Source organism: Hypanus sabinus, chromosome 3 (genome assembly GCF_030144855.1).
Source record: "Hypanus sabinus isolate sHypSab1 chromosome 3, sHypSab1.hap1, whole genome shotgun sequence".
Lineage (NCBI taxonomy): Eukaryota > Metazoa > Chordata > Chondrichthyes > Myliobatiformes > Dasyatidae > Hypanus > Hypanus sabinus.
Window position 1 is genome coordinate 21,100,797 of NC_082708.1, and position 22,926 is coordinate 21,123,722.

General features: G+C 38.6%; 1 protein-coding gene across 4 annotated transcripts in view; it reads left to right on the plus strand.

Annotated features, from left to right (window-relative positions):
* The window catches only part of cyfip1 (cytoplasmic FMR1 interacting protein 1), a 174,740-nt gene that overhangs the window by 115,829 nt on the left and 35,985 nt on the right, over positions 1-22,926 (plus strand). For 3 of the 4 annotated variants that reach the window (XM_059963833.1, XM_059963832.1, XM_059963834.1), the window contains 9 exons: positions 6,211-6,358; positions 7,999-8,152; positions 11,246-11,402; positions 14,175-14,271; positions 14,383-14,459; positions 14,556-14,664; positions 14,978-15,097; positions 18,231-18,430; positions 20,183-20,270. In XM_059963833.1, coding sequence (XP_059819816.1) covers positions 6,211-6,358; positions 7,999-8,152; positions 11,246-11,402; positions 14,175-14,271; positions 14,383-14,459; positions 14,556-14,664; positions 14,978-15,097; positions 18,231-18,430; positions 20,183-20,270 — 1,150 coding nt within the window. Of the gene's footprint in view, positions 1-6,210; positions 6,359-7,524; positions 7,673-7,998; positions 8,153-11,245; positions 11,403-14,174; positions 14,272-14,382; positions 14,460-14,555; positions 14,665-14,977; positions 15,098-18,230; positions 18,431-20,182; positions 20,271-22,926 lie in introns of all 4 variants that reach the window. The other variant, XM_059963835.1, reaches the window with a different exon arrangement.

Sequence of the window (22,926 nt, forward strand, 5' to 3'; positions counted from 1 at the left end):
CACATTCGTTGACAAACTCTCCATCTGTAAAAGGCTTCATCTTTTCTGCAATATGTTTTGTGACTTCACAGCTGGCATGGGTATTTCCTTCACTTTCACTGCTTTTCTTGGCAAAAAAAATGACATTTGTTTTCTGAAACTAGCCTTCATCTGTCCTTGCTTGCCCAGTAAATTTGTTAAAATTTCCACTATGGCGGGTCTCGTAATGTCGCCTGATATTTGCCACTTTCTTCACAGCAACATTTTCTAGGCAAATAAGACGAACTGGTTTTTCAGCTTGCTCGATGAAGAAGTAATCTAGTGTCCAAGTGTCTTGGAAATTTCGGCACTCAGCCTACCTTCCTGCGTTTTGCATTCATTGCCATTGGAATTTTTTTCTTCGAAATTTTATTTCGAAATGCAAGTTATTCAACAAGTATCGTAGAATAAGTAAATATCTGGATATTTAGCGTGGATTTCTTGTTAAAACACAGTGACACTGTTTCTGTTTACAAATTTGAATGATCCCATCTGAAAACCTGTGCGTGCTCGGAGAGTATCTAATACATATTAATAAGGTAGTCTGCCTTCCCGTCATTTGTATATACCAGTGTTTGCTTTGGAACAAAATGGAACCTGGGGCCAGTGTAACAAGATGCCATGCATGTCCATCAGAGTGGTCGCATGAAACACTCAGAATAAGGAAAAATTGCTCATGGGCCGGATAAGCATAGTATCCCAATATTTGCTCGCGGGCTGGATCTGGCCTGTGGGCCCGTAGGTTGCCTACCCCTGCTGTAGAATATACTAAAATATTATAAATTTGTTCAAAAATTAAAAATAGAACTATTCATAAATATCAAATATAAGATCATTAATCCCAAATTATCGCAGTGCATAACATTGCAAAATAAGTTGCTGTGAAGGAGTTTCTCTTTTTGGCTGGTCCTCTGGAATTATGAATGGTTTGCTTACACTCCAGCTTTGTGAGTTCTGAAGTAGTTATTGTGGAAACCACATACTTTTCCACAAAAGGGGCAGGAGATGCCTGAAAACAAATGGAGGGTTTGTGAGATAACACATGCTTCCTGGCATATGTGCAGGGCTTCATTGTTCTGATGCAAGCTTCTTGTACTTGATCAAACTTGCTGATACAACATGAATGCTCCTTTTCCATTTTCCATTTGTGAAATTGAGAATCTTTGTTGGCATGAGCGATATGTCCAATTCCATGGACCAGGGGTTTATTCAGTATAGTTTTGCTCATACTCTTCAAACCCTTCCTCTGCCTCTTTCTATGATAGAGCTCCAAATAGTTTGGTATTTTTGAGAGTATGGATTTAGGCATACAAATACCCAACACATCAACACGTACAAACAAGCTGGATGAACTCAGCAGGTCGGGCAGCATCTGTTGAAAGGAGCAGTCAGTGGATGCTGCCAGACCTGCTGAGTTCATCCAGCTTGTTTGTACGTGTTGATTTGACCACAGCATCTGCAGTGTACTTCGTGTTTAATACCCTACACAGCTGCCTGCTTGTGACTAGGGCCTTTATGGTATGTTTGGAGGCTTGACAGAGGATACTAATGTTGGTTCATTTACCATCCCAGAGAAATGGGAGGATTTTGTAGGAATTTTCAGTGTTTTGAGGTATTTGCTGTAGATATAGATAGTCTAGGTCTCAAAACGTGGGAGAGCCAAGATCATTCCAAATTCTTTATCTTCATATACCCTTTTAATAATAAATATAAAACCATAAGACATATGAGTGTAATTATGTCAGTTAGCCCATTGAGTCAGCTCCACCTCTTGGTTATGGCTAATTTATTAACCTTCTCCTGGCTTCAGTTCACAATTTTTGGCACCCTTACTAATCAAGACTCTATCAACCTCTGCTTTAAATATACTCAATGCCTTGCATCCACAGCTGTCAGTGGCAATGAAATCCACAGATTCACCACCCTCTGGCTGAAGAAATTTTTCCTCATATTCAATCAAAAAATGCTTTTCTGGTGTATTGGAAGTCATAGAGTCATACAACATAGAAATGGATCCTTTGACCCATCTCATTGACAACAACCAAGATTCTTGATTCCCAACTTGGGAGAAAGACTATCTGTGTTGGGCTTTTTTTTTAAGTGTCCTTTGTGATTTTGTACACCTCTATACAATTGTCCCCTATTCATGAAAAAAGTCCCAACCTGTGCAAACTCTGTCCGTAAATCAGTTCCTTGAGCCCCAACGTCAGTCTTGTAAATGACCACTGCACTCTTTCCAGCTTGACAGCATCTTTGTTATAGATTGACCAAAGTTGAACACACTGTTCTCAATGCAGCCTTATGTTGCCCTTCTTAAATAAAGGCACAATATTGGACACCTTCCAGTCTTCTAGCACTTCACCTGTTACTAATGACAGTGCATATATCTCAGCCACAGCTTCTGCAATATCTTCTCTCGCTTTCCAAAGATGTTCTTGTATCAGGCTTTGGAGATTGATCTTCAGACATCTAGTACTTGCTCTGCTGTAATGCGAGCTGGACCCAAAGCATCATCTTTTAACTTTCTCAACATCCAAAGTCTTCATGTCCTTCTCCATGGTAAAAGCAAAGAAAAACTCATTGAGGACATCCCCATCTCATGTGGCTCCTCACAAAGATGTCTACTTTAGTCTTTGAGAGGCCCTGATCTCTTGAGTTACTTGTTTTCCTCTAATACATGGTGGATTCTAGTTAATTGGGGTATATCGGGACCTGTACGTTTTGACCCAATTTGGTGGCTACTCCAATTAGCTGAAGTTTCATGGAAATAATTAAAAAGGTATAAAAAGACTAACTACTATTTAAAGTGTTTAAATTAAATACAGAACAAGTTAGAACACTAGTAATACCACTACAACACAATAAAACTATTAGTTCCTAACAGCTGTAGACAGAGGAATTAATCCAGTGTATCTTTTGATTTACTGTAAATGAACAATATCAGCATAGACTCCTAGAACAGATAATGAATGGACTGCCTTCATGCAATGCTTTTGTCAATTGCATCCTCCAGATCTTCATATGTAGTTCCTAACTTGAAGTAGTGAATTTGTTTCTTTATAGTTCAAGTTTAAATTATCATTCAACCATACAGGAATGCCCATGAATACAGCCAAAAGAAACAGCTTTAGTCCAGGGCCAAGTTGCAAAACACAGAAGCAACAGATACACACAGCACAGAGTACATATAAGATAGCAAACCCATATGTTACAGTGAACTTCAGCTGGGACACCACAACACACCACCTCCAATGGAGTGCACCGACTCTGACACCTCTTTCTTGGGTGGCTGTAAATAGGCGATACCGTGGCTCGAGGACTAGTCCAAGGCCACGCAACTCCCCAGCCGTCCACCATTAAATCAGTGAATCATACTTGCAGCTTTCCATATTAACAATGTCCAACAGGGTCTTATGATCATAAGGAAAGTGACTAAGGTGATTTCTTTTTCCTTCCTGACTGTTTCTGGCATCTCCAAGCCTGAATGCTTGAAACTGCAGTGAACAAAACAGTTCTGAATTATCTTATTGCTTATTTCTTGCCAGCTAACACTGACAAAAATCACTGCTTCTTGAACACACACACGCAACTGATGCTATTTAAAACTGTTTGCTATAAGCAGTAACGAATAATGCACACACAAGTGCACGTGACTGATACTAGATATAAACGGTTTGCAGCAGTCTCCTGTCCCAATTCAGTGGCATGGTGTCCCAAATAAGTAAAGGAAATCAAGGCTATTGTTTTTGATTAGTTCTTGTTATTTAAGAGTTGTTGCAAATAAAAAGCTGCCAATTAACTGATGAATCAATAACCAGAATCCACAGTAATTATAAAATCTCTTGGCATTCTTATTAATTTTCTCTGCCAATGCTATCTCAATCCTCCTTTTTGCTCTTCTGATTTCCTTGAAACACAGAAACATAGAAGCATAGAAAATAAGTGCAGGAGTAGGCCATTCGGCCCTTTGAGCCAGCACCACCATTCAGTATGATCATGGCTGATCATCCAACTCAGAACCCTGTACCTGCTTTCTCTCCATACCTCCTGATCCCTTTAGCCACAAGGGCCATATCTAACTCCCTCTTTAATATAGCCAATGAACTGGCCTCAACTGTTTCCCTGTGGCAGAGAATTCCACAGATTCACCACTCTCTGTGTGAAGAAGATTTTCCTCATCTCAGTCCTAAAAGGCTTCCCCTTTATCCTTAAACTGTGACCCCTCGTTCTGGACTACCCCAACATTGGGAACAATCTTCCTGTATCTAGCCTGTCCAATCCCTTTAGAATTTTATACGTTTCAATAAGATCCCCCCTCAATCTTCTAAATTCCAGCGAGTATAAGCCTAGTCGATCTAGTCTTTCTTCATATGAAAGTCCTGCCATCCCAGGAATCAACCTGGTGAACCTTCTTTGTACTCCCTCTATGGCAAGAATATCTTTCCTCAGATTAGTATACTCCTTCATCCCTATACTTTAAGTGTTTACTTGAGTCCCAGCTGATCAATGCCTCCTTTTTCTTGACCAGAGCCTTGTACCCCTTGTCATACAAGGTTCCCTACTCTTACCAGCCTTGCCTTTCACTTTAACAGGAACGTGCAGATCTTGAACTTTTGAAAGTGGTGGTGAATTTAATCATCTTTGTCTTCTTGGCCTGGTATTGGCTCAAGAGACATAGAAAGTGATTCTCATTAAGAAGGTTTAATTTCTCAGTGCAGATTAATAGAAGACCTGTGTTTTGCACATATTAAGTACGCAGCCTTCAGTGAAAGAATCAAAATTGGCTTGAAGCCCAGCATCTAAGCACATGCAAACACATGTATAATCTGCATGCTTAACCACTGAGATTACAGGAAATTGAACAAATTTCCATCAGTTCTGAAGATTATATTTTTTGAGAGATCCAGCTTGGTAACGTACCCTTCCAGCCCAATGAACACTTGCCACCCAATTACATCTGCGAGACTGTGGGCGTTACAGTAAGGCAAGGGTTAAAGACAGTGCTCAGGCAAGGAAAGCCTGGGGCAGTTGTAGTCAACTCAGAGCTTTGAAGTGAGACCCCAGAGCCACCCTTGTTTACTACAGTTGAGATAAGTGTGATTGAGTCAGAAGTGTGCGTGTGTTCTGGTTCCAGTTGTTTTATTTTATTATTGGTGATGATGTCACCAATGAACTTACATATGTGTTTGGAATCTTGGAGGAAACAGGCAAACCTGGAGGAAATCTTTGCAGTCACGAGGAGAACGTATAAATTCTTTACAGACAGTGTTGACAATTGAACCCAGGTCGTTGGTACTGTAATAACATTATGCTAACCACAGTGCTACCATGCTGCCCTTAGCTCTACTTCTACAGAAAGTTCACCATAGGCAAGGGGAAAATTGGAAAGTACTGGGGAAATGATCTAGCTTTGCTTAACACTGAGATTAGGTCTGTCAAAGATCGACTGGTTCATATCGTAGTTCGCATGCCTTCATGAAGCAAATGTAAACCGCAGACAAATCTCTGTGGATATCCTAATTTGAGAAAGCTGTTCACAGTTCCTCCTTATTTTCAGCAATGTATTGGAAGCTTGATGATGGGATCAGGCTTCTGACTTTTCAACGCAATCATTATTGAAGTGTGGAACTTGCACTTTTGAAAGTTACAAGGAAAAGCAGTAAAAATGATACAGAGTTAAAACGAATGATCAATTTATCATGTGTTCACATGAACCCAGACAGCTATAATTCTTGTTGGCAGCTTCAAAGGAAAATCACATGATTACAAATATTGATAAGCTAGAAATACTTGGATAAACTTTCAGTTCCTGTAGGCCTCTAGAGGGCATGAAATTATTGTGTTTATTTAGAACTATGTTTTTCTAAAAAGTTATGTTACTTTTAATTCTCTTATTAAAAAAATTATACTTTGTTTTGTGTTCTATGTATAGTTAAGGATCTCTCCATAATCAGTTGACTGATTAGAAATGAGATGAACAATTTTCCAGTTTGTGTGGTTCCAAATCTTGGGTTTGTTTTCTAGGTATTGTTAACTTAGATGCATATGTATGTTTACAATCCATGATGCTTACGGACATTATCTGTGAATTAATTCTGTCATCTGAATTATCCTATGCTCTCCTTTGCACCACTGTCTGGAACAACCAATTAGAAATGTTAGTTCTGATGCAGATACATTTTTCCTGTCTAGTGTTCTTCAAGCTATTCGGAAGACTATATGTGATTGGGAGGTTGGACAAGAACCAACAAATGATCCTGCGCTCAGAGGAGAAAAGGATCCTCGAGGTGGCTATGACATCAAAGTTACCCCCCGAGCAGTTGGACCATCCAGCACCCAGGTGTTACTAAAGTGCTTATCTTTCCTCAGTAATCCCTGTTCATAAACAAATAGTCAAAGCCAAAAATGGGAATTGAGGTTCATATTGCTCATGATGCTGTCAGAAAGTAAATGAAGAAGAGTAATGAAGGGATATTGAAAAAGCAAGATATTTATTTGCCAGGCAAAGAAATAAAAATTATGAAATAGGAAATATTGTATAGTATTTCAGAAATGTATATTTAATTGGAAGGATTTTGTGTTGCACAGTAAACTTCAGTATTTTTCTTTGCAGTTACAATATCTGTTGATCACCTTCATTGTTAGTAACTGCTTTATAATAGTATTGCTTTGCAGCTTTTGAGCACTTAATTTGTTGGTTTTTAGGTTCTGGTAAGTCTATTTAATGACTGCTTTAAAATAGAATGTGGTTTCTTAATCAGATTGAAGTTTTAAAAAAAACACATTGGTGTTTGAACTTTATGCAAATGGAGATGCCACCATTTCTCCTTATAGCAGTCTGAGCTATTAACACTGATATTGTTAACTCAAGCATTTACTAACAAAATGCTTAATCTGGTCAATAACATTTCCTCAGCTGGGCAGGAGTGACTAGTTTTTTTTTGTTGTGAGGCACTAAACTTACAAGTTATTGTTTTTAATGTCATGTAGATAGCCAGTAACATTGTATTATTAACATTATTTCTTCTTTAGAAACTACTTTGCTATTGGTTTTAAAATATAAAATTTCAGAATATCATGGTCCTCCTGTAATTAATACATCTTTTGTTGATGTGCATGGCATACTTTGATGGGTGTGTGCTTCTAAGTTCTTTGCTCTTGCCAGTGAACTTGAAAGTAATTTTGCTTACTTCCTCAAAGAGCATATTGAAATTGGCAAGATGATCAATCAACTGTTCCTTTTAGCTAGGTGTTTATAATAATTTCAGCAATTCCTATCCAGTTATGATCTTAATGGAAAATTGTGAAATAATCATTATTGATACAGATTATTTGATTTTTTTTTCCATTCAGACCATTCCAGCATAATTTAGTTGCTTGCTGTGATAACACTTTGCTATGTGGTAATATTAACATCAATTTCTTCTCTAATGCTATTTAACAAAACTCACACTCTCTGCTTTTCTCTCTTAATTCTTAATGTTTGTCACTACCAACTGGTTTTAGTTGTATATGGTGCGCACCATGGCAGAATCATTGCTATCTGGGGAGCTAGCGAAGCAGCTAAAATCTCTGGGGCTGGAAAAAACACTCATTGCGACGAACACCTTTCTGAGACGTTCCTACATCTATCCAACCATATTAAACTTTGGTGGTAAGAAGAAAGCCTCTTTTGTTTAATGAAAGAAAGTCAAATTGTTCCACCATATGAAGCTTGAACATTATTAATTTTGGTATTTTTTTAATCCCTGTAACTAGAAGGATTTAATATTTTTAAAATACACGTGCTAATGCAGAATTTATTAAAAACAGCTAAACAGTGTGCCTCAGTTAAAAAAAATTGGTTCATTGTTGTGAAAGTAAGTTTAATACAAATTATCTTTATAGTGGTGGAACAGTTGGACTTTCTGCATTTAATGTATGATGACTAATATGTGCCCTCTGCCTTTTTTCTTGTTTTACATTTTCCTTTTAATATAGCTCTACATGGTTAGAACTATGCTAGAGTCCCTCATTGCCGACAAAAGTGGTGCAAAGAAAACATTAAGAAGTAGTCTTGAGGGCCCCACCATTATGGCGATAGAAGAGTTTCATCGGCATTCATTCTTCTACACTCACTTGCTCAATTTCAGTGGTAAGATATTTCTTCCACAGGAGGCAGTGGGATGGGACAGACTTGTACTTTGATCTTGTGCCATAAAAGAGAACTTTATTAATCTTAAAACATGCATTGAGCTATGTGAGTAATTGCACAGAAAGTGGAATAAATATTTTAAAAAAGGAATCTTTGGAGGTTCTACTGATTAGAATAAATGAGAAATGACTTGTTTTAAAATGATGTGAATCATAATTAGTGCTGAAATATTAAACAAAGCAATATTTTCAACTGCTTAGTTCCTCTGAAATAACTTAGTTAGAAATTACTGATAATAACATGGAAACCAATGCAACTACCTGTATTTTAAATTTTGGGTTACACTTCTGTCCAAAAACTAATTACACCACAAGACACAGGAGCAGAATTAGGTCAATTGGCCCATCAAGTTTTATCCACCACTCCCATCATGGCATCAGGGTGCCGCAGTAGCATAGTGGTTAGTGCGAAGCTGTTATAACTTGGGTCGTTGGAGCTCAGTTCCAGTGCCATCTATAAGAAGTTTGTGCGGTCTCCCTGTAACTTCAATGGTTTCCTCCCACTGTCTAAAAACATATGATTAGTAAGTTAATTACACATTCTAAATTGTCCCTTGATTAGGCTAGTGTTAAATAGATGGCTTGTTTTCAGCACATCTTGTTGGGCTAGAAGGCTTTGTTCTGCACCGTATCTCAAAATAAAATAAAATTATCCCTGTCAGCCCCATTCTCTTGTTTTCTCCCCTTATCCTTTGATACCCTTACTAATCAAAAACTTAACAACCTACTCTTTTCATATACTCAGTGACCTAGCCTCCATAGCCACCTGTGGTAATGAATTCCACAGATTCACCACTCTGTGGCCAAATGAAATTCCTCCTCATCTCTGTTCTAAAGAGATGTCCTTCTGTTCTGAGGCCTTGCAATATTTGATGAGTAATTTCTGGTTTGAATCCCCTTATGGTTTGTTAACTAATGTTCTGGAAGTTGTTTTTGGTTATCTATCTGAATTGTAATTAAATTGCTGCTCAACTGCTTGTAGCAGAGCCACCATTTTTAAACCAAACTACTGGGTTATTTGTAGAAGTGAGAAGAAAGTGCAGTTCTGAATTCAGTAGGTAGAACCACTAATCATCTAGAGGTAGACATTTGAATATCATAATTAGCTGAATTTGATTCCTTACTAGTAAATGAATGTGGGATTAAAGTATTAGTTTAATATATTTGAGCATTTCATTTGTACTTCATAATCTGATGAGTAAAGTATCGGAAGATAGACTCTTAAACATACAAATTCTCAGTGGTCCTGTGACGTTGGAATCCTTGTGGAATCCAGCAAAGGGGCAGAACCTTACTGAATTCCCAGTGGGTAGATGCTGACTGTAGAACCTGCATTAGGTGGTTCCTAATGTAGGTGCATTAGGATTGGACAGAAGTAGCTGTGAGGTAGGAAAGTAAGTACAAGGTAAGATACCTTTTCCAAATTAAGTTTGCTTCAGTGTTCTGAGTGTTTCTGTATTCAAATAATTTAATTTCTTTGAAACATTTTAATATTTTTAATGTTTTTTTTGCTTTAAGATTCTGAATGTCAGGACTTTGAGAAGCATTGGAATAGTTTCAGTCAGCTATGGCTCACAGTTTATATTTTTCACCTATTTCATTCACCTGGCTTGTTGTGGCCCATCCACATGGTAGTATCATATGACACAAGGCCCTGGCCTTCATTGGGTCTTGGCATTATAGATGTGCACTACAACAGCAGGTCAAAACAAGAGATTTGCAGAAGCTAAATTTGCACATCTTTTTGTCATATAATTATAGAGTACTGCAGCACAGAAACTGGCCCTTAGGCTTATCCAGTCCATGCCGACTTGGTCTTCTGCCTTGTCCCATCTACCTGCTCCAAGATCATAGCTCTCCATACCTCTTTCACCCATTTACCTATCCAGACTTCCCTTAACTGTTACAATTGAACCCGTATCTACCACTTCTGCTGACAGCTGGTGCCTCTGAGTGAAGAAATTCCCCTCCAATTTCCCCTTAAGTATTTCACCTTTCACCATAAACCCATGTCCCATAGTTCTGTTTTCACCCAACCTATGGAGGAAAACAGCCTGCATGCATTCACCCTATCTATAGAATTAATTATTTTGTATAACTCTACGAGATCTTCCCTTACTTTCTTGCTGTCCAGAGAATAAGTTCCTAGTCTACACTTCTTTTCCCTATATCTCAAGTCCTTAAACTCCAGCAAATTCTTATAAAATTTGTCTCCATTCTTTAAAGCTCATCAATATCTTTCCTATACATAAGTGACCAAAACTGCAGCAAGTACTCCAAATTTGGCCTCGCCAACATCCTATACATCTTCAACATCATATCCCAATTGCTGTTCTCAATCCCTGATTTATGAAGACCAATGTGACAGTAGTCACACGTCTACCCATGTCACCAGATTCATGGAATTATGGATCCCTTTGTTTTTGGCATACCTCTGAGCCCTTTCATTCACTATGTAAGTCTTACTTTAGTTTGTCCTTCCAAAGTGCAACATCTCACTCTGCATTAAGTTCCATCTGCCATTTTTTAGCTTGTTTTCTTAACTGGTGCAGATCCAGCTTTGATAACCTTCCTCACTGTCCACTATGCCCCTAGTTTGCTATATTGTCATCTGTATCACAAGTATAGATGATATACTATATAAACTAGGACCAATCCCTGTGTGGCCACCAGTGGTACATTAATATCAAGCCTAAGTACTTTTCTCAGGTTGGGCAGCATCCGTTGCTGTCCGACCTGCTGAGTTCATCCAGCTTTTGTACGTGTTCATTTGACCACAGCATGTGCAGTGTACTTTGTGTTTACTAAGTCCTTTTCTTCTTGTACTAAGTTCTGTCTGACTGGTTTATGCTTCATGTAAGGATTTTTTCATCTACTGATCATGTTTCTTTTTAATGTCAATGTAGTTTAGGAAACAAAATCTGATTAAACAGAGTTGTCATACAGTATATTGTAACATCACTCTTTATAATCATTATAATTCTACATTTGAGAAATTTATCTCTGCTGAAACCAATTTTTTTTATTTCTTAAGAAACACTTCAGCAGTGCTGTGACCTGTCTCAGCTTTGGTTCAGAGAGTTCTTTCTTGAATTGACAATGGGAAAAAGAATTCAGTTTCCTATTGAGATGTCAATGCCCTGGATCTTGACTGACCATATTTTGGAGACCAAAGAAGCATCCATGATGGAGTAAGATTTTAAGTAATTTCCTTGCTGTTCCAGTTCATGAAGGAAGGAATTTTTCCAATAGCATTCACCAGATAACAATATTTATATACTTGGGCAACAACCAATCAGCTGGAGAAACTCTGGAGCGAATTAGGAGAAAGGAATTATCGATGTTCTGGGTGAAGCCCTGCTTCAGAACTGAGAGTGGAAGGGGAAGATGGCCAACATAAAGAGTAAAAAGAAATGGAGAGATTAGAGTCCTGGGTACTTGGTGGACTGAAGGAGGGTGAAAGATGACAAGCTGGTTGTGCCAGCTTGGGGAAGAGGAGGTAGGATTGGGGGACAGTGGCAGGTGAATGCGATGTTCGGGCAGACAAAGGAAAAAACATGATGATCATTGGCAGATAGAGCAAAGGGAGGAGAGTGTGAAGGTTTAAGACAGTTGCTGGCAGAAGATAAATAAGAACACAAAGGCCCACTAATGCTGGAATATGGTAAGTGAAGGAGGTGATATTGGAAGCCATTAGGGGAGAGGTGAAAGGTAGATAGAGTCAGAAACCAAAATGCTGTAGGGGAAGTGGAAACTAGGTGAATTGTGTGTGTAGTGGGTGGTTAGAACTGGGAGTAAGACAAATATGGTTGATGGGGAGCTGGAGAGTTCAGGGAAGAGGGACAAAAATTAGAGGACTACTAGATCAGAGGGTGGAGAGGGAAGGGGGAAAAATTGTGAGGGGGGGTACATGTTGGTGGGGAGAACTCACAGGAGGGAAGTGTTATCTGATATTGAAAAAATGATGTTCATAACATTGGGTTGCAGACTACCCAGGTGGATTATTGGGTGTTGGCCCTGTAGTTTGCATTGCTCCTTATTCTGGTAGTGGAGAAGGCTGAGAAACATGGGTCACTGAAAATGGGAACGGAAAATGAAATGGCATGTAATGTGGAACTTGGGGTGACCATTGTGGACAAAATGTAGGTGGTCTGCAACGTGGTCATCCAGTTTGTGTTTGACTTCACCAATGTAGAGGAGGCTACATCAGGAGCACTGAATACAGTAGACAGGGTTGAAGGAAGTGCATGTGAATCTTTACCTCATCTTGGGTCTCTTTAAGTCCTTGAATGTTGGTGAGGCATTACATCTCCTGCAATTATAGGAGAACATGGCAGGTGACAGGGAGTGGTGGGTCGCGAGGGATTAGTTGACCGGAGAGTCACAGAGGCAGTTGTCATTGCAGAAGTTGGAAAAAGATAGGAAGAAAATGATATGGCTGGTGGTGGGATCTTGTAACTGGTGGAAATGATGAAGGATGATGTGCTGGATACAGAGGCTTATAGGGTGAAAGGTGAGGACTAGGGGAACACTATCTTTGTATTAGCGATATTGGAGTTGAACTTAAAACTCTAGTACCCTAACTTCCTATGGGCTCCTAGAGTTGTGCATTCTAATATTTTTATTTGTTGTATTGTCACATCAGAGTTCTGGCATATTGAAAAGACTTTTCCTAAAGAGTTGAAGGGGGCAGAAACAAAATGCTCAAGGAAGAGAAATTAGAAGGATCAGGCACAAGACTTGCTTAGTGTTAATTGGACAAATATTGAGCTGTCTTTGTACAGTTAATTCAGTATTTTAAACTAATTTTATGGACATTAAAACCTTGGACCAGTTACATTACGGCAAAGATCAGGTTTTATTTTTTTAAAAAAACAAAGAACTGAATACTTCAAGGATGAGAGATGCAGAATATAATTTTTGAGAAATAGTACAGCACAAAGTTTTCATTGTTTTGCCAATGCAGTTTTTAGAGTACATTCACTCCTTATACCATGTTCATATGTTTTCTCAGCCAAACAAATGGGTAGTAGATATAGATGGCAGTGGCTGTTTTGAATTTGTGTGCCATAATTTGCCCTGTGGTGCAAATATGGGCTTCATTATCTCAGATTCTGCAGATTCTGGAAATCCAGAGTAACCCTTGCAAAATGCTGGAGGAACTCAGCAGGTTAGGCAGCAGCTATGGAAAAGAATAAACAATCGATGTTTATTCCTTCCAATAGATGCTGCCTGACCTGCTGAGCTCCTCCAGCATTTTGGATATGTTACTAGGAATAGCGACTAACAATGTAGCAGGATGATTCCAGGCATTTAAGCATGAAAGTTTATGACAAGCAATCAGTAAATGGTTGATGTCAGATATTATTTTTTCCTGTTAGAAGGTTTCTTCTTTTATGTTCTTGTGTAGCAGTCTTAACCACTAAGGGTGATGTGACACAAGAGTTGCAATTAGTGAACTGAGAAGCTTACTGATTAGAGGCAGATTTCGGTTGGGACATTCATAAAGAAAAAGATTGATTTTAATATAAGCTTGAATTAATTTTAAAGAAAGTAAGAGCATGTATTTATTCAGCACTTATAAAGTGTTAAAAGCTACATGAAAGCAATATCAAACACCATTAGACTGTGAACTGTGTTGGTGGCATTTGAACATTAGATAGATTTTGATGAGTTTCTTATAGGAAATAAGAGGGGAGGTTTAGTACTTTATGGGTTTGAAGGGAATTTTAGAGATTACAGTTGAAATCACAGTGGCAAATTAAATGAATGAGGATGTAGAAGTACATAAAGTTGGTGATGGGGATAGAGGGAATTTGCAAACAAAGGTAAAAGTCTAACAGAAGCTACTGATTTTACACAAGCACTGGCTGACTGGGACTGTCAAAATGTTTTAATTGGACTTCAATTTGAAAATAATTACTGAGCAACCTTGTTGAACCCTGACTCTTTTTTTTTGGTAGGTATGTGCTATATTCATTGGATCTGTACAATGACAGTGCCCATTATGCTCTTACTAAATTCAGAAAGCAGTTCCTTTATGATGAAATTGAAGCAGAGGTAATTTTATTTTTTCAATTTAAAGCTCTGTCTTTTATTGCTCACTTAATTTAACAAAGAGGTTGAGTTAAGTCAACTAGTTAAAGTTGATTATTTGTGCTCATTTTGTAGGTGAATCTCTGCTTTGACCAATTTGTGTACAAGTTGGCTGACCAGATATTTGCTTACTACAAGATTATGGCCGGAAGGTAATGTTGAAGAACATTATTCAGATATTGTGAAATGCGCAATAAAAGCTAACTGCATTTCAAATATTTTACAATATCTAACATCTAATTTTTCAGCCTCCTTTTAGACAAGCGGCTGCGGGCTGAATGCAAGAACCAAGGAACTAATATACCAACGCCCCCATCAAATAGATATGAGACTTTATTGAAACAGAAACATGTACAGGTGGGATCTCCTTTTCATTTAAAAAATACCAGATTAAAAGCCTAGGCCCAGTACGGTAGAAAAATGCCATAGAAAATGAAAGGTGAAATAAAACTAAAGCATAAAACTTTGCTTTTTTGTCTATCTTTTGTTCTTAAGCTCCATTCAAATGATTATCATTAATTTTATCTTTTGAATGCAAGTTATGTTTGGAGATATTTCATTGTAACACATGTACGCCATTAAAACAGGCAAGTTACTTATTAGTTGGAATGTCAAATATTGAATGTGTTTTAACTTGATGTACTTGTGTTTTAAATCTCTTGAATGACAGCTTCTTGGTAGATCAATAGACTTGAATCGACTGATCACTCAAAGAATTTCAGCAGCAATGCACAAATCATTGGAGCTGGCAATTACACGTTTTGAGAGTGAAGACCTCACCTCCATTGTGGTATGTGTGCTGTATCTTGGAGCTTTTAAAAAACTGTTAAAATGATTAGCATTGTATTCAAATATATTTATGTAGATATCATTTTCCTTTTTTTGCTCATGTTGCATCATGGACATGCTCCAATAAATGGGAAGCTATTCAGCGAATACCTTTAAATATCAGATCACAAAGATTGGAGAAGTTGTGGACAGTGCAGAGGGCTGTCAAAGTGTACAGCAGAATATATTTACAAGATGCACAAGAGAAGGAGCAGGCCCAAAGCCTCGCTTGTCAGTTCATTATATTAGTGGGTACAGACCACAACAGCCAAGGCAGTCTTTAATAGCCTCAGCACCATGGAGATGACCATTGCAGAGAACGAGCAAAATTGGCTCTCGTCCCAACCGATACCCCGCCTTTTCAAGCTATCTGGGCTGGTGTTTAAATTGACCCAACAATGGAACAGTGAAAGGCTCCAGCACCCTGGAAAGAGGAGTGAAGTTCATGAACAGTGAGTGAAATTGGCTCTAGCCTCCAATCTGGTCCGGAGTTTATATTGATAAACAGTATATCATAAATCGCACTAGGACCTAAGCGTCAGAACTAGACCATACCGCCCAGCGACTCGCTGCAGGCCTGGATTCCGTCTGCCAGCTCAAAGCCACTCACAAGTTCTTCAGATCAATGGCTGCAAGAGTTTAATCGGAGCGAGTGTGAAGTGATGCTACTTGGGAGTTCAAATGTAAGATGGAAGTTTACAGTTAATGGCAGCATCCAATACAGTATTGGTGTATAGGTGGATCCTGGGGTCCAAGTCCATAGTTTATTGGAAGTGGCCATGCAAGTAGATAGGGTGCATTTATTGGTCATGAATTAAGTATTAGAGTCAGGGAATCATGTTTGTTAGTCTACATTTGGAAAATTGTGTTTGCCCCATTACAGGAAGGATGTGAAGGCTTTGGACTGGGTGCAGAAGGGATTTACCAGAATGTTACATGGATTAGAGGAGATATTGGACAAACTAGTTTCTTTGTCCTCTTTGAGACAATGGAAGCTGATTGGAGACCTGATGGAAGGTTACAAAATTATGAGAGGGATGGAAAGGGTAGATAATCAGAATTTTTTACACTGGTAGAAATATCAAATACTAGCAGGCATGCATTTAAGGTGAGGGGGTAAGTTTAAAGAAGATGTGTGGAGCAAGTTTTTTTTACATGGATTGGTAGCTATGGGGTAGTAATGGAAGCAGATATAGTGAGATTTAGAGACATTTTCAATAGGCACGCAGGTATGCATTTGAATGGAGAACAGAGGTTTAATTCTGTACTGTGTTTGGAACAGACTGTTCTGCATTCTATAACTGGAAACTGAAGTTTTTCAAGCAATAACTAGATTAATTTTGTTATTTTTGCTTAATATAATGGTTTGGTGAGTGAAACCTTTTGTATTAAGATGCACAGTCTTGTGCTTTAAAGAATTGTTATTGTAAAATTGCATGAAGACGTAAAAAATATGTTAGGACAGTATGATATTCCATCTTACAGTGCCATTATAGTGTAATAGAATAGTTTGATACATTACCATATCCATTTCCTATTCTCTGTCATTTCCCATAAAATCATCTGTTTTGTTCTCCATAATAGGCAGAACTAAATAGACTCCTTAGAAAGGAATTTTTCAAGCTGTCTCCCTGAGTTTTCAGATTCAGATTCAGTTTATTGTCATTTAGAAACCACAAATGCAATGCAGTTAAAAAATGAGACAACGTTCCCCGAGAATGATATCACAAAAGCATATGACAAAACAGACTACACCAGAAAATCCACGTAACGTTTGGCAATCCCCAGTCCAGAGTCCGGAGAGGCTGCTGCATATTAATATCGCACTATCATCTAGCACGTTCCCCGGAAAGGAGCTCCAAAGCCACCAGACAAAAACAAGACCAAAAACTAAAGCTACAAGACCTGCACAAAACCACATAGTTACGACATATAGTTACAACAGTGCAAACAATAGCATAATTGATTAAAAAAAACAGACTATGGGCACAGTAAAAATAGTCCAAGATGTTAAAGGACTGTAAGTTCAAAAGAAATACCCACAGTTTCCACAAGTCGCCAGTGTCCCGACAGACTCACCATCCTACGCCGGTGGCAGAAGGGAATACCCCTGCTATGGACTTCCAAGGCGCCGTCGGACTCAGCCTCACAGATGCAGCACACAATGGAAGCTCCGTCGAAACCAGCCTCGCAAAAGCAGCACACACCGAAAGCGACTTCAGTCCGTCGAGCCTCCGAGCCGATGACCATCCCCTCCGGCACAGCTTCTCCGAGCACCATCCTCTGCCGAGCGTATTAAGACTGCCTCGCCGATGGCCATTGGCAACGCAACCCCGAGGACTGTTCTTCCCAGCAGAGTCCCGGACCTCGCAGCAGCAGCAGCAACGAAGAAGGTCTTCCTGGAACTTCTCGATGTTTCTCCATGCTTCCATGTCCGTTTTCAATCGATTATGATTGCGCACGGCACCCCACTTCACAAATAACAGATAATCAGTTCCAGAGTGGCCGCTGCAAGCTGCGTCGCGCCGCCATTTTGGATCTTGCCTGGAAATCCATTTCGATCATAGAACATAGAATAGTACAGCACATTATAGGCCCTTCGGCCCACAAAGTTGTGCCAACCCTCAAACTCTGCCTCCCATATAACCCCTCACCTTAAATTCCTCCATATACCTGTCGAATCAGATCAGGTAGCTATTCCAGTATAATCCTGAAAATTGGAACTTTATTGGTATAAAACAATAAGAATGATGTACTTTGGGGTTGAACAAGTTGCTATAGGGGAATTCAGATTTTTTTTAATCTACAAAAAATGTGGAAAGCAAATTTCATTAAACTTGATGAAAATTGGATGTGTGCTTGAAAAGAACTAAGCAGAATTCTGGGGAGGACTGGCATGTTGGCAAAATTTCACAGTTCATTCAAAGAGATTGCACCAGCATAAATAGCTTGTATTTTCAGTGCTGTAAGATTCTCTGACTCTGCAAGTCAATATAATGCACAGTACAGTAGTAGACCATTAAGCAAGTTGGTTGTTCAAGCTTCAAATGGCAAATTTATAATATTGAGCACTTGTTCTGATTTTGATTCATTAGGAGCTTGAAGGTCTTTTGGAAGTCAATCGCATGAGCCACAAGCTACTTGGTAAATACCTAACTCTGGACAGTTTTGATGCTATGTTCAGGGAAGCCAATCACAATGTATCAGCGCCATATGGAAGAATAACCCTTCATGTTTTCTGGGAGCTCAATTACGATTTCCTTCCAAACTACTGTTACAACGGTTCTACGCAAAGGTTTGTTTCTAATGTAACATTTGAATGTATTTGAATGTAACATTGCAGCACAACCTCTCTGATAATTGGCTCTTTTTGTCTTTGGCTTTGTCTTCAGTACCTTCATCATGATTTGCTGTTGAGTCCCTATCTTATTCTGCTATAGATAAGTCATACTCTGCCAGCGCTCTCTGGGTTATGAATAACTTGACTTAATGAAAATCCAACAACGTAAATTCTCTCATAGATCTTCAAAACTTGTTTAAGCTAGGAATAATAAGACATAATGAAATGTTTCATGTAATGAAATTTACATAATGAAATGTTTGCGTTGTCTGTTTTCATTAGTGACTGGATACAATATATATTTCATTAATTTAATTATGGGTAGTGTGAACTGAATTATAGCAGGTGTATGTAGAGCGATATCATATGGGCAGCTATAGAAAATGGACATCTCCAACTTTAGAGAAATAAGCTTACGAATATTTATCAGAAATGGAACGTGTGTGTAACCTGAGGACTGCCTGTACTGTTTTTGACCAATTTAAATAAGGTACAGTTGTGAACCTTGTCTGGAAAACTGATTTCCTATGATGGTGTACAAACCATTTTATAAATATCAACAATAATGTTTTAAAGTATAAAGTACCATTTAATTTACCTGCTGCTTCATAGAAATTTAATCAAACAGAAGTTTATATTTAAGCTGGAGAATGACATTTCAGCAATGGATACTGAAATTTTAACTGAAGAAATAGTTTCCATAGTTGGCCTCCTTTTTTATTAAATAAAGTAAAGAACAGTTGATATTTTCAGGTATTCTGTCCAATGTTCGTTTACTAAATTTGAGAAATGAGGGGAGGTGCAATTCAGTTATCTACTCAGTTATCTTTTGTGTAGCAATGGCTTTTGATTGTATTTTGTTACATTAAGAGATACGGTAAGGAACAGGCCCTTCTGGCCCAACAAGCTGCACTGCCCAGCAATCGACCTATTAAACCATAGCCTAATCACTGGCCAATTTACAATGACTGATTAATTTGCTAACCCAGTAAATCTTTGGACTGTGGGAGGAAACTGGAGCACCCAGAGGAAACCCACACATTCATGGGGAAGAATGTACAAACTCCTTGCAGATGAAATCTGAATTGAACTCCAAATTCTGATGCCCCGAGGTGAAGTAGCTTCGTGCTGTGCTATAGTGGCACTCACAGTATGAAAATAAAGAGGAATATCTTTCTATGCAGCAAGGATGATCATATTTTGAAAATTATTTTGCAGTTTGCATGGCACTTGAAGATCCAAAAGGCACTTAGCACCCTTTCTGACCAAACAGTTAACCCCTTGCCTCTAAAAGAAAATGGTGCTTCACTTCCTATAGTGACCTATGGGTGGCAATATCACTACTTTGCCCATTCTGCTCATCTCATCCCACCCAGTGGCAATGATGTTACTGGTTATACCACTCATCACAATAGCTAATTAAGCTAAATTAAGAGCCATGTTTGTGAAATCTCTGGTCAACTCAGCTATGCGTTTAATTGTAGAAGAACTTCAGTCCTATACAGGTTTCCTCAGGTGCTTTGGTTTCTTCCCACATTCCAAAAATGTACTGATTAGTAGGTTAACTGATCATATGGGTGTAACTGGGTGGTGTGGGCTTGTTGGGCCAAAAGGCCCTATTACTGACCTGTATCTCTAAACAAAATAAAAATAAAATTAGTATTCACAATCAATAAAATATGTCTTTCATTATTCTTAATTTCACAGGTTTGTGCGTACTGTTCTGCCCTTCTCTCAGGAGTTTCAGAGAGATAAGCAACCAAATGCACATCCACAGTACTTGTATGGAACCAAGGTTAGCAAAGTTCTGCAACATGTTTTCTTTCTGTAATTAAAGTTTTCAAGTTGTAATCAGATTTTGGTCCAACTATTCTAAAAGACAGGATTATTAAAGTGTTGTTTCTCCATTTAATAGAGAATTTCTTCCATCTGGTTGAGGATCTTAACAAACCAGACAGGATCACAACTTATTGTTGAATATTCAAAAAAACAGTCTAAATGAAATCCTGGAACTTAGTTTTGCAGGAAAATTGAAAGTTTTTAAAAATTTCTGTTAGTGGATCTCTGAAGCAGTACTCAGAGAAAATAAAAAGGTGCATAGGAGAGTAAAAGTAAATTCCAATAATCTTGAAATCCCAATTGTTAGGCACTTAATTCACCACCCGATGCTTTCTAAGCTCCCTGAAACTCACCAGAGCTGCAATTCTTCTGCATCCTTGAAATTTAGTCATTTGACTGGAAATTTACTGTAGTATTCTGTAATATTTTGTAAAAAGAACTAATTTAAAGTTGTATTTGGTAGCAACAGGAGCAACATTAAGAGTCCAGGAAATCTGGCTGACTGCCACCAGCAAAGTCCTGAGTTTGTTGAATTATCAGATCTTCCCTTTATTTTGCAATGTAAACTATGCATGAATAAGAAATAGACTCCTCTAATTGTCTTTCTGATTCTTATTCTTGCCTTGCCTGTGTTTTGTTTTCCAGTGTTGTATATTTTTGGTTTGTCTTTTTCCTCTCTTTTCATTATTTCTGGCTGTTTCCAACTTGACTATAACCCGGATTGACGTAGCACATTTAAAATGGCAAAACATCTAAAGGCACTTCACAGAAGCATTAACAGGTAAAGCTTGGCACTGAGCCACAAAAGGAGACAATTAGAACTGGTGACTTTAAAATGTGGTCATGGCCATAGGATTAAGGAGGTTTTAAAAGAGAAAAAGGAAGTGGAAAGGCAGGGTAATTGAATGTGTGAATTCCAGAGTTTTGAGCCTTGCACTATCCCTTTTATGTCTGCTCTATCTATGTAACATTGTTCTTTTATAAGCTACTTAATTAACACTTGAAACTCAAAAGTCTGCAGATACTGGAAGTCTAGCATAAAACATTTTCAGGGGGTGGGACAGATAATGCTTCCTTTTAAAGAGCCTTAATCAGAAATGGAAACCGGAGAAAATAAGTTGCAAAGGTGGAGGTAGAATGGGATGGGAGAGAAGAGAACAGGCAGGTTTTGTATCTCTTGCAGCTGTAAGGGCATGTGTTGTGAATACAGGAGTGACAGGTGGAAATGGAACTGTGAACCAGGAAACGTAAAACAGTGGGCTGTTTGGAATACAGGGAAAAGAAAATGCGTCTGGTGCTGGAATCTTATCAAAAGTGCTGAGAGTATTTGAGGTTATCCCACCTTTGGCCATTTCATCATTCCAAAGAGGCTAGTCCCATTGCGACTCTGATTAGGTTTTCCATCTCCAGCTACACCTCTTTTCACACCATTTTCCCCATACAACTACAGAGAATGTACACTTGCTTTTTTTTACTTTGTTCATTGCTGTCATCCAGGGAGACACAGTCCAGACAGATAAATAAACAAATTCACTTGCACTTCTTCTAGTTTTGCATTAGGTATTTGGTTGTCACTATGTGGTCTCTTGTACAAAAAAGAAACCAAGTACAGATCAGCTGACTACTTTGCAGAACAATTACCTTCAATCCATAAAAATAACTCAGAGATTCTAGTTATTAGTTCTCCATCTCGCTCTAAGCCTGCTCTATTTGCAGGCCTAATGTAAGCTAAAAATTAAAAGATATTTTATCTCAGCATGTTACAGTCTTCAGAATTTAATATTGAACTCAATAATTTCAGCTGACAACCTTTCCTGTTTTTATTTGATCCATACAGCACAAAAACAGGCCCAACTGGTCCATGCCATCTAGATACCCATCTAAGCTAGTCCCCTTTGCCTGCTTTTGGCCCATATCCAGCTAAAGCAGGGGTTTACAACCTGGGGTCCATGGATCTCTTATTTAATGGTATTGGTCCATGACATGAAATAGGTTGGGAACCCCTGCACTAAACTTTTCTTATCCATAGTACATTGTAAATGTTGTTAAGGTACCTGTCTCGACCAGTTGCTCTGGCAATTCATTCCAAATACTGACTTCTCTCCAGGGGAAAAGGCATTGCCTGTCAGGGTTCCCACTTCTTTGACCTATGCCTTCTAATTCTTGATTCCTCAGCTCTGGGGAAAAGACTGCACATTCACCCCATGTGTGCCCCTCTTAATATTATACACCTCTATAAAATCACTCCTCATTCTCCTAATAAAGCTGCAACCTGCTCAGCTTCTCTCCATGATTCAGTCCCTCCAATGCTGTCAACGACCTTGTAATTCACCTCTGCACTGTTTCTTCTTGTCGTCTTTGTGCATTTCCTGTACTTTGTTTCAGTTTCCAGCATCTCATCACTTACGATTTCATCGTGCTCTTGTGTTCTTTTTAATTTCTGTGCAACTTCTACCATTTGTCTAACTAGATGGTGTAGAAAGTATTGTGCCACATGGACAACCTTGGTCTTCACTCTGTCATAGACATTCCCTTTATTTTCTCACACAATAATGCTGTCAAGTAAGTAGGAACAGAGTGGGCCATCAGGCCCCTTAAGTCTGCATTGCCAT